Source organism: Sycon ciliatum, chromosome 2 (genome assembly GCF_964019385.1).
Source record: "Sycon ciliatum chromosome 2, ocSycCili1.1, whole genome shotgun sequence".
Classification (NCBI taxonomy): domain Eukaryota; kingdom Metazoa; phylum Porifera; class Calcarea; order Leucosolenida; family Sycettidae; genus Sycon; species Sycon ciliatum.
In genome coordinates, this window is record NC_088644.1 from 7,097,212 (window position 1) to 7,109,509 (window position 12,298).

General features: G+C 46.7%; 1 protein-coding gene across 3 annotated transcripts in view; it reads left to right on the forward strand.

Moving 5' to 3' along the window:
• Positions 1–280: 280 nt before the first annotated feature.
• LOC135808466 (uncharacterized) overlaps positions 281–12,298 on the forward strand; it is an 18,782-nt gene continuing 6,764 nt past the window's right edge. For 2 of the 3 annotated variants that reach the window (XM_065321659.1, XM_065321658.1), the window contains exons 1-10: positions 282–800; positions 2,825–2,866; positions 7,932–8,005; positions 8,396–8,464; positions 8,725–8,848; positions 9,645–9,777; positions 10,654–10,719; positions 11,069–11,195; positions 11,763–11,862; positions 12,170–12,231. In XM_065321659.1, coding sequence (XP_065177731.1) covers positions 746–800; positions 2,825–2,866; positions 7,932–8,005; positions 8,396–8,464; positions 8,725–8,848; positions 9,645–9,777; positions 10,654–10,719; positions 11,069–11,195; positions 11,763–11,862; positions 12,170–12,231 — 852 coding nt within the window. In that variant the 5' untranslated portion in view covers positions 282–745. Of the gene's footprint in view, positions 801–2,824; positions 2,867–7,931; positions 8,006–8,395; positions 8,465–8,724; positions 8,849–9,644; positions 9,778–10,653; positions 10,720–11,068; positions 11,196–11,762; positions 11,863–12,169; positions 12,232–12,298 lie in introns of all 3 variants that reach the window. The other variant, XM_065321660.1, reaches the window with a different exon arrangement.

Here is a 12,298-nt window from a genome sequence, read left to right on the forward strand (position 1 = left end):
ACTGAATAACCAATAACACGTTACAGGCACATGTCAGCATGTCAGTCACGACTCCATCAGTCTACTTACTGTATACCAGGGAGTCGTAAAATACTTTTTACGACTCCCTGCTGTATACAGTAGACTGATGGATTGAACTTTTGAAGTGAAGATAATGGTTTTGGTGATTCATAAGTCTTGCCACGTCGAGATGATGATGTCATGTAAAATCGCCTTCCCCCGGCCCGGTAGGGCCGGTACGCGTTCCCCGTGTTCACTTTGCTCAATTGAATCATCAACTCTTTTGGTTTTTTACAATTCAAACTTCGGACCTTTTGTCGAGGTAGAAGCAATTTTCTAGTATTTCATCTGTGAAGTCAAGCTACTCCTTACTAGTTCTTTCATTCTTGGGTGTCTCGCCAGCGTGTGAGAGTCAACTTTACTCAGCGTCTATCGCTTTACGTCTGTAGCTTGGGTGCAGATTGGTAGTTCATACCTGCGCTTGTCTTTGTTCCGAATTGTGGCAAGCTGTTCATGTTGGTGGTGGACTGAAGCGGCTTCTATCCCGGTCGGGTTGTGACGAGATGGAGGAAGGATGTTGATAAAATGTCACTCTGTGGAATATGATTTCATGCCACCTCTAAGTCGTATCTGGCTGGTCAACTACCCGGACACCCCACAGGCCACAGTGTTTCAGTTAGTCCAGAAAGTGACATTGACAGTTTAGAAGTTGTAGCGTTTCCACGTGGTGAACTATTAGTGGAAAATGGCTCGGAAGCGGGCATTCCTGTCATCACCAGCGTTCGTCTATATTCAGGCTTGTGAGTAGAGGGCGTTTATGCATGTGCATTTTATTCCAAACTGCATTTTTTTACAAGTGGCACATGATCATACGTGTTTGTCGTCACATTCACCAATTCAATTAAATGAAATTTCATATGCATACAATCATACACACGTGACAGTCATGTCCAATTTGGATTTTGAACAAACCCCAGACTTCATAAACTTAGAAATAGTGACTTCGACAGTAATCATTTGAAGAAGTTGGTTGCTCAAAGAAGTGGAGCTCGGACCTGCCGAAGTGACTGACAATTGACTGACTCATGACTGCCACCCCGAGTATACGAGAAGCAAGTCAAACTTTCCTCTTGGCAAACTAACACGTACAAGGAAATACCACTCCCTGCTCAGTGCACAGTGTTTCGGGGAACTTACGGTTCATCAGTTAAGCTTGAGTAGGCGAATGGAGTTTTGTGCTCCAGCATCCCAAACATCACTGCAATGTCCTTGGGCTACCAACTTACAAGGTGCCCTGTTTTCCAGTGTGGCAAGCACCTTGTGAAGCTCCAGGCAGCAGTGCGAGCCGGCAGCACCCTTGTGTTGGTGAGAAGCAAGACACTGAAGGTCGTTGACCTTTCACAATGCTGTCACCTCCAACATCTGGTTGCATGCCTGCTGGAGGGATAATATGGCAGGACGCATCAGGAAGCGCGAGCTCCACGTTAGGAACAGCCAACTTCTTCATTTACCACCACCAAAGCCGTCATGACTACTTTGTATTGTTGCCCCTCAAGTGAGCATACAACTAGATGTTGGAGGTGATAGCATTGTGAGTGGTCAGTGGCCCTCAGCGCCTGTTTCTCACCACTGCTTGGGCGACACTGACTCTTTCTGCTACCTAGGCCCCACGAGGTGTTTGTTGTGCTGGAAATGGAGTGTCACAGCAAGTTTGTATCCCTTGTGATGTTTGGGCTGTTGGAGCACTATAACGTGTAGGGCTACTGAAGCACAATCTCATTAGCCTACTCAAGCGCAAGTGATGTTGGATAAATTCAACACTCTGTTTTAGCAGGAAGTGGTGCTTTTTTTGCAGGCCTGCAGGGTGGAAGGTTCGACCTTTGCCTCATGTGCTCCAGATAACATTTGTGAGTCAGTCAAGTGCAAGTCATTTCGGCAGGAAGTGTAAGCTCCACGTTGGGAGCAACCAACTTCTTCAAGTCCAATACTGTAATTTAAACACTGAGATAATATTTTACCGTTGAAAAATTTCTGAAGGCTTAAAAAGATATAAACGCAATGGGCAGGGTGAAAAAGATCTTGATAATTTGGCAACAGCGTTGTAGATTATACACATGCATTGCTGGCATGGGATAACGTGTTACTGAGTCCGATGCACTCCTGTCTTTTGTGGGATGGAATCACCACCAGTTGCCTGTTGCCATTGTTGAGAAAGTCGATAGTCCGTGGGGGAGAGAGCTTGGTATACGGTACTTGTCGTTTTTGCTCTCCAGTAGTCCGTGGCAGTACAGCCTGTGGTAGTACAGCACTTTGATTCTAATAGACCACCCTCGAATGCGGAAGTACATTATGGGTTCCAGCCTGTCCCCGGGGAAAATTGCAATTCCGCGGCCGCGTTTTTTTCCGCGTTTTTTGCGATTTTTTAAAAGACCGCGTTTTCCGCGATTTTCCCGCGTTTTTTGAACTTTTTTGTTGCACTACACGTACACACAGTGCACTGTTCGGTCAGCAACGTCTCATCGTGGCGGCTTTTTACTCAAATATGACGAGTGCTTACACCAGAGACTTGTAACTGATTGATTTCACTACATACTCACTGAAAATTGCCGCACATCAATATTATTCACCGCATATTTACCGCATATTTACCGCAAATTCACCGCAAATTATGCCATATTATGCCGCGTTTTTCCCCGCGTTTTTTGCGATTTTTTTCCGCAATTTTCCCCGGGGACAGGTTCCAGCCAAGCATGGTGATGCGCTCATCAAGCCTGATGTGGAATTTTGTTATACTCATTCCTCTTTCTTTGAATTTGCTATTCAGATTTCTTGACCATTGCATCTGTCCTGGGAACTGGCATATTAGGTAAGTGCACTTACGGTATCTTATGCTTTGGCTTCTTTTACGTCATTGTCTCAATGTTTTAGTATTAGTCATGGTGAAAAAAAAGATGACTCGAGTACTGTAGAACGGGTAATTTTAGCGACTATTAATTTTAGCGTTTTCCCATTGTCAACCGGTTAGTGACGTTTTATTTTAGCGATTTTACTCACGGATTACCAGTGCACTACTAATGTCTCAACGGATTAGCGACTTGAAACTTTAGCGAAAACGAGTCGATCGCTAAATTCGCTAGGGTTTTTACGTCGCTAAAATTACCCGTTCTACAGTACATTGATTGTAGGAGGGCTACAGTTCTGCAAGGTTGCAGACTTGGCATGACGCTTGTCTAATAGGGTATTCCACGACAGGCACTTGTACGTTTCACGGCAAGTGATCCATCAGAAAAGTGACTGTGTGGATTCACTCCGCTGCGCTCGACGACATGCACGTTTGCCTTTTTGAATGATTTCCCACCAGTTGCCGTGGGCATTTCAAAGGTCGCGCGCGAAGATACAGAAAATCCACGTGGTCCACACGGTCCTGGTGCATCTTCTTCATTCGAGCGTTTGTAGTTTATTTGTTTGGTCAAAGACAGCAGCAAAGAGCAATGTCTCAATAGAAAGAGAGAGAGAGAGAGAGAGAGAGAGAGAGAGAGAGAGAGAGTGAGAGAAAGAAATAGAGAGAGAGAGAGAGGGAGAGAGATAGATAGATAGATAGATAGATAGATAGGGAGGGAGGGAGGGGGAGAGAGAGAGAGAGAGAGAGAGAGAGAGACAGAATTAGTGCACACCGTGGATAGCCACATCATGATTAGCCAGCGCGGTGCGAATTTGCTCAGCTGTTGCAGTATCAACGGCTTCATTGATTGCTTCTAGGCGGCTACCATGGCGGCATGCATCATCACTGACCAGCCAGTCATTGTCAAAGGTGCATGATGAGCGCTCGCAGATGTTGTGCAGCACACAAGCTGCAATAGTGACATTTGCTGCGAATTGAGCGTCGCGCATGAAATTGGCCACAAGTATACGCCAGCGACCTTTGAGTCTGCCGAAAGCATTCTCCACTACTCTCCTTGTCCTGATCAAACAGTCGTTGAAAGTCTTCTGGGCAGCAGTTGCAGGGTGAGAATAGCATTTCATCATTGCGGGTGAAAAGGCAAACGCTGCATCTCCAACCAGGTACAGAGGAATGCTTTTCCCATCAGCCACTGCGCTTGCACCTGCCAACCACTGACCATTCTCGATATTGGCCTTGAGCATGCTGCCATTGTACGCAGCTGCATCACCTGTCGAACCCGGCAATCCACTGTTTATATACGTCATGAGGCCAGTGCTGTTCACACAAGCAAGGAGCAAAATTGCCGGATACTGCTTATAGCAATAATACGCATCTCCGTAGTGAAGTGGTTTATTGATGTGCACAAACATGCCGTCGATCGCACCGCAGCAACCGGGAAGACCGGAAAGATTTTCAAAGCCATTTGACGTAGTTTCTAGGGACCCGGCAGAAGTCGGGAATACGATCTCCTGCTCAGCTAGATCACTGATCAAAGGCAGCACTTGGTGGACAATGCCATGGACAGTTGACGTCCCAATACAATAGTTGGATGCCACGTTGTGGTACTCCTCACCACTTGCCATCCAATGCAGGAATATTGCCAGCCTCTTGGCAGGAGATGTCGCTGAACGCATGACAATATCTTGTCTCACCAGAGCTGGTCGGAGTTTGGCAAGAAGACGATTGAATGTTGATTTATTCAATCTGAACTTCTCCACATACTTTAGCTCTTCAACATCCGGTTATTTTTCACCGAGACGTGCCCAAGCACCAGTCACCTCGTTCTCCCACATCCTAAGGTCGTCTCCAGCTGGATGCGCTGTCCAATACCGTCTGCCAAGCGGAAATTTAGACATGGTCTGGAACAGCTCGACAGGATTTTGCCAAATGTTGCGTCTGCAACGACGACGTGGAGTCAGGAGAAAATCGTCATTTTCTTTGCGCCTATTGGAATTTCTGATCCGTTCTTTGAGCATTTCATGGGCTCGGGATCTACGAGGTGGCTGCACGCCCTGTGAAAGCAGCAAGAATAATCAGTATATTACAAGTTTCTCTGATGTAAATGGCAGTAACAATTCACGGCAATACGTCTCTGTTTGTTCAACTCACCAGCAGCGATCTCCAGGGAATTTGAAGGTCCCCATGTCGGGTGCTCCGAAAAACACTGATGGTACGTGCGGAAATTCGACCACAAGGTGTATGCCTCAGAAAGATCTACGTCAATTTCGGCTGTACTTGATCCCGTCGGGAGCTTGAAATATCGTCTATACATTTCCGGGCCTTTCACTTTGGCGGAATCGATCTTGTGATTGACCTGCTGGTCAGTGTACATTTCTTTGCTTCCGATTTCAGCCATGTAGGTGTTGAGATTCCTTGTGACAATGCCGACTTTCTCTTTGCGGGACATCATCTTCTTGTCTGACGATTTCAGCATCTCTCCCCACAAAATGAGGAACCTTTTTTCGGCATGGTCAGAGAACACAGTCTTTCCCATCTTTAATAAAATCTACGGCAAGGCAAACACTACAAAACACTACAAGGCAAACACTACAAGGCAAGGCTACAAGGCAAGGCAACACTGCAAAACTCGGAAACAACAAGGTGGACAGAGAAACGGGGGAGAACCACTTGTTTTGACCTGTCGTGACCTTTCACCTTTCAGTTTCGGTTGAATTTCGCGCAGGTCTTGTGTCGCGCTTTTTGGTGTCAAAAGTACTTGTGCACGCCAAGATAATCGTGAAAGTGGGCCCCCAGCTCGCCTTCACTTTTCAGGCACTTTTCTCGTTCACAGGTGGAATACCATAGCAACGTTCCGGTGCACGTGGATTTGCCTGTCGTGTGAATACCCCATAACTTTCCTACATTTGTTGCTACTAAGTCACAAGGCATAATGCTTAGGCCAAAACAAATAATGACCTTGTTTCCGGTCGCCCGACCGGGCCACTTTTTCCCAAATTCTGAAACTTTTTTTGGTCCCAAATGTATACAAACGGTGGCAATGCCATGTGTGCAAGTGCACTCAACGAGTCATAACTCAGTCAAATCTCAACCGAATTCCACAATCGAAACACCTACAAGGTAGCAGAGATTCTCAGCTGTCGGCTCGAAAACCTATGGGGTCGATACGAGCTAGAATAACGGAGCTGGAAGGACTCGAACTGTTTGCTTGATTTCTCAGGATGTACGAAAACAGGAATACACCACATGCTGTACAAGAACAGTGAGTCAGTCAACTGTTACTTTGACATTGATCCTTGCCATGATATATGTACAATGTACATGTGTATAATTATGTAGGTGCTCTTGTCCATCATTACCACAACGATTGAGGAACCAAAAAAAAGTATTCAAAAAAAGTTTCATTCCGGCCGACCGAGTCTCCTTTTTGAGGGGTTGCCGACCGGAAACAAGCCTATTTTTTGTTTTGGCCTTATTCATAATTTCATATTCAGTAGTAGCATTGCACTCGACTTCTTCGTCTTCTGTGGGATTTTTGATCACATGTACCGTAAAGTCTTGTATAAAAGCCGCCCTCGAATAGAAGCCGCAATTTTGGGCCCATCAAATCACACATAAGCCTGGTTTTAGCGTTGACATACATAGAAATACCTGTCTTGTATAGAAGCCTGCAAAATTTCACCAAGAAAGTCATAGAAGCTGCGGCTTTTATACAAGACTTTACGGTACTTCAAAGTTGATTTATGCCCAACAGTGGTCATTCAAACATTGGTTCCTGGTTGTGAACATTGTTATTGAAGCATAGCAATGCCTGTGTGTCTATGCATGTCGTGCTACTATTACTACAGTTGCGCTCGATGAAATCCTACCCAGAGTGCATGCTTGGCGCTCTCAACTAGCATGCCCTTGACACCCTGGAAGTGGCACGAATGCGGCCGGCTGGACATACACATGTACAAATACAATGATGTAATCGGCACTAGTCCAGGGCGCCAGCTTAGCACTTAGGGTCGAATTTCACCGAGCGCAACTTTACATGAATACGTACTTGTTTCAGGGCATAGCTTAAGGATTTCATTTAGCTCGGACAAATGTCCTTCCGTTTTGAAATCTGTCCGGACATGCCCGGACGTGTGTGAATTGACTGTAGCAACAACGCGTTGCTACAGGCGGATCAAGTAAATAGAGAGGTTTCGTTTCACGTTGTTCTGCACTACACCGTGAAATTTCACGTCGGTGTGGCAAATTTTGGCGTCGAAACTCCCGTTCATGACGTGAGCTGAGGTCAACTCACGTTCGACGTTAACGCGAGTTTTTGCAAATTTAGCCTTGCTATCAGGTTGGAATTATTGACTCGATTTTGTCGATTTTGCCTAAACTAGCTATAAATAATATTTGTGCGACTTTGGCCTCGCCAGAAATCGCTTTTTTCACGTTTGGAAGTTTTGGCTCCCAGTTTTGGCTCCTGTCGTCAGCGAAACGATGTGCTTCACAAGCAACGTGAAACGAAAGCTCTTTCTGAGCTCGCGTCAACGCAAAAAATTGACGTTCACGTAAGAGCACAAATCACGCGGTCGAAACCTTTCTAACATAGTGAAGTCTACGCCTGAGACTACGGTGTACGTGTAAAGCTGTGTTTACAACTGGCGCGTGTACGCGTGAAACCACGCGTTTGTGCGTATTTTGCCGGCTTTTGGGGCGTCATGCGTACGGAAACGCGCCGAAATGGAAATTCCAACATGTTGGAATTCAGCGCATATCAGGCGCGTACCAGCGTACATGCCAGTCACTTTGACTGGCGGGGTCAAAAAACTAGTACTCGAAGGTGTCGCACGCGCTAAATACGACTCGGATTGCTATTTTTTGTGAAAGCTTGAGCGCGCGTATGGGCGCGCATGAACCGCAAGCGTACCGCGTCCACGCGCCAGTTGTGAACACAGCTTTAGTTGTATGATATGCAAGTCACATTTCTGTGTTTATGTTCCTTCTCAAGCAGTGATTTCTCTGTTTTGGATTGCAATTGTGCTAACAGGCCTACCCGTAACTCTATCCAACTCCGGACTCACTCCGTTTTTAGTCACATTTGTCGCCACATTCCTGATACAGGTTGGTGCCGTATTGTCAGGGTTATAGTCAGAACAGAAGTGAAGGGCGGGGGGGGGGGATCATTGGACCCACAATTTTGCCATTGTATGCTGTGCTGCTATATGAGATGTACGTATTATGCATATAAAAAGGTGGTGTTCACAGTTTGAAGGGTGGCAGTCCACCCTCTTGTATGGACTCATGCAACGGCCAGCACCATGCCAGGAGCCCAGCACTTGGTACCCCATAAAGGCAAATAGGATTTTTAGGGCCACCTTTGCCCACTTGGGCTGCAGACTAGACTCACCGAATGCTCGATCTCTTTCCGCACACGTGCTCGTATAGTGTATGTTGTTACACCGGCGGATCTGGCTGATATCTCATGTTTTTACCTTCGCTGGTATGCTGCAGGTGGTACTTATTTATTTCTTCGTCGATCTGCTTCAAAAGACAAGCCATCACCTACTGCAGGATGCCCAGGTAGGCAGTAATGTTGTGTGTCCGTGTTTGTCATACTATACATCTGCTGTATAGTGTGTACCATACAAGTCAAACAGTACTGTGTCTACGTCTGTAGGTTTTGGTATTTTTGAGCCCGTGTTTTGTCCCGATGTGTGTTGTTAGATTTTGAGACTTTTCCCATTTCCGCTCCCTCAAATTTATGAATATTGGATGAAGAAACACCCATAGTTTACTGCTGTATTCCAGTCATACTCTGCCAATGTTCCTGTGTTCCCCAGGAGAAAGTCTCTACATCATCCGGCAACGACATTTCTCTACAATCCCTGGGTGGCAAAGCACTGTCCAGAGAGGAGAGCAGTAGTGAAGAAGATGAAGCGGAGAGCAACCCGTTCAAATCTCCAGGTTAGTGCTGGCATAAATCCCCTATTGTAAACAGTGGATGAGGCAAAGCTCTGTATTTACCAAGCTGACCTGCTGGCATGGTGTACGTGTATGTTGAGTGACGGCCTGAGCAGGATTGTACAGTAGAACTTGCTGTATCCGTTCAGGTTGGGGCTGGGCACTACTCGTAACTAGGAATTGCCTGTAACTCAGAGCAATTGAACATGCCACCTACTTTAAATACCGAATAAAACTGTGAACGGCACCATTCGGCTGTGTTGAATACTTACTGCATGCAAGTAAACACTTTTTACGCCAGTCAATAGTTTTCGTTGAGAAGCCAATTTTGTGACTCTACATGGGTCAGAAATGTGCCCGTTAGACGGGAATGCCCGGATCTGGGTAGTTTGGATTAGGGGAAGTTTACGGTAGTGAGTGTGGGCCTGAGTGTGGGCCTGAGTGTGACTGCAATGAGTGTGGGCCTGAGTGTGACTGCAATGAGTGTGGGCCTGAGTGTGACTGCAATGAGTGTGGGCCTGAGTGTGACTGCAATGAGTGTGGGCCTGAGTGTGACTGCAATGAGTGTGGGCCTGAGTGTGACTGCAATGAGTGTGGGCCTGAGTGTGACTGCAATGAGTGTGGGCCTGAGTGTGACTGCAATGAGTGTGGGCCTGAGTGTGACTGCAATGAGTGTAGGCCAGACTGTACAATAACCCAATTGTCCACTTCTTGCCATTCTTACTGCTGCTGCTGCTGCTGCTGCTGCTGCTGCTGCTGCTGCTGCTGCTCTGTTGTGCAACTTCTTGTTTTCTTTTAGTCAAGGGCACTCCGATAAGGCCTTCAAGTGCTGGTGATGATGAAAGTCTTCAGCCTAATCTGCACAACATGGGTCGGCTGTTTTTAGGTCCCTGGGCAAAGTACGGATTCGACTTGGTCATTCTAGTTCAATTGTAAGTTGGTCGGTCTGGGTAGCGTTTTGATCACAGTTGTTTGCCTGTGTGCTGTGTGCTGAGTATTGTATACTTATTTTGTATGTCTTCTTTTATACTCGTAAATTAGTCTCAGTCTGGGGACAGAACTGTTTCGTCCTTTGTGGACTCCTCAGCGCAGCACAGAGAAAATGAGGCACCTACTTTTAAATTTCAGTAAAACCTGGTTTAAGCGACCACCCCACGGTGCAAGCAAAAGCGGTCGTTAAAGCCAGGTGGTCTTTAGAACCAGGTCCCACAGTGTCTGTGTACATGTAGAACTGTCGGTGCATAGAAAAACGGTTGTTAAGAGCAGGTGGTCGCTAAACCCAGAGGTCGCTTACACCAGGTTTTACTGTACTTGTATATACCTGAGCTTGAACTGTCCTAGAATTCTGGTATGTTGATCGATCCATCACAGCTGCTGATGCAATGTCTGCTTACTTACAGTACATGTACTGCAATTATAGTCTTCTTGTCTCTGTGGATCAAGCATGCTTTCCTGGTTTGCTGTTGCTCCTCCCTTACCCTCCTAATGTCCCTTCAACATTCGCTGTTCATTCACCTCTTCTTTCACTCACGCACTCACTCACTCACGCACTCACTCACGCACTCACTCACGCACTCACTCACGCACTCACTCACTCACTCACTCACTCATGCACTCACTCACTCACTCACACACTCACTCACACACTCACTCTCTCACTCACTCACGCACTCACTCACGCACTCACTCACTCACTCACTCACTCACTCACTCACCCACACACTCACTCTCTTGCTCACATAATTGTTACCAACTCACTTTCTACTGCTATCTCTTTGCGTTTATTATGTCGATTGGCTTGTTTTCAGTGTGGCGTTCCTGACTGGCTACTCATTGGCTGGCAGTCAAGCATTCCAGCAGCTCTTTCACATCAGGTACAGTATGTAGCATGTTCACATTTCATAAAATGTATCATGTTTTCAGGTGTGCTCGACTTCCATCAGAGACACTGCTTGTTGCCGTTGTACTTCTGTGCAAGCAGCGAAGGCGCTGCAACTTGTACACGTAGTTCAAGTATCTCAATGAACGTTTGCAAGTTGTGTTGCGAGTCACTTGCCTGCTTTTGTGTCAGAATATTTCTGAGTCGGCATGGCTGCTATGGTTGCTGCTACTGTTCATGATGACAAAGCTGCTTTTACGTGCGAACACAACACGGTTTGCCATGGTGGGGGAGCAGAACACTGTTGATGGTGGTGCTGTTTGCTGTTCTTTCTCCTCGTGTAGTTCTCTGAAGCTGGTCATCCCTGTGTTCGTGTGGACCAACGTTGCGGCAATAGTCTTCGCTCAAGTCATCGTCAAACCACTTGTGTCCATCATGACCCTACTGAAAGGAGGAATCCTTATTGTGACGGTGCGCCATTCATTGTGCTTGTCTTCTATGTGTGTAGAACGATTATCTGCAGCTTTCCCTACTGTGTTGTTTGGCTTCCCAACGTGATGATTTTCCTTCTTACTTATTGTCCTGTGATGAACTCAGCTTGCACAGATTACTACAGGACAGTACTACTCAATGAAACCCGATCAAGCGAGTCAAGTACGCCATGCCGGGCGCTGTACAGCCCTAGACCTGCGAACACTGGGCTGTCACAGTGTGCACTGGTGCGGGGCACAAACTTGACTCACGCGGTCGGATTTCCTTGAGCAGCACTGTATCACTAGCAGTTCTCAATGCATGTGTTTTAGTGGGTACGGCACCCCCTTTCCCACCAGACCTTTTTAAATCATTGTTGAGAATAGCATATTCTTATTGTGTTGCCGGTGGGCTGATCTACTGACCTCCCATCACTTTAGGAGCTGCATCTGCGCCTTTGATCTTTGCAGGGTGGTGGCGTTCGTACGGATGCTGAAAACTCAGTCTAACTGAGTCTCAAGCGAACCGTGATTTTTGTGTTGTGTTTCCGCATCTGGTTCACTATAGGTTGTTGTTGCGTTTGTAGTTGGCTCTAAGATACACAATCACACCACGGTGGACTTCGGTGCATCCGGAGAGCCGTTCCTGATGGGTATAGTTGCCGTTGGTAAGTTGTTTGATTGAGGAGTGCGAATGCTACAGCAGTGCTGGCATGTCGAACCGTTTTACCCAGGCTCTGCAAAGTCTCTGTATTGTAAAACGCGTATTGAAGTGTAGCATGGCGTGTGCATGGCATTTTGACCATGCCCTGTGACATCACGGTGTGAATGGCTGGCGGCAGATCTCCCTGTTTTGGATGGTTTGCCAAAGTGTACTAAATACTCTACACGCACATGCACACACTTCCTGTGAGTGTACGTGCTCATGCTTGATGCCTGTGTGTGTGTGTGTGTGTGTGTGTGTGTATGTTCTAGGTGGAGTGGTGAACATGATGCCATTGATGTACACCAAGGTTGACTGTCGCTCTGCCAAACAGGTACGTCGGCGTGAGCATGATTGCGTGTGCATGCATGCGTGTGTGTTGCGCGTACGTGTGTGTGTGT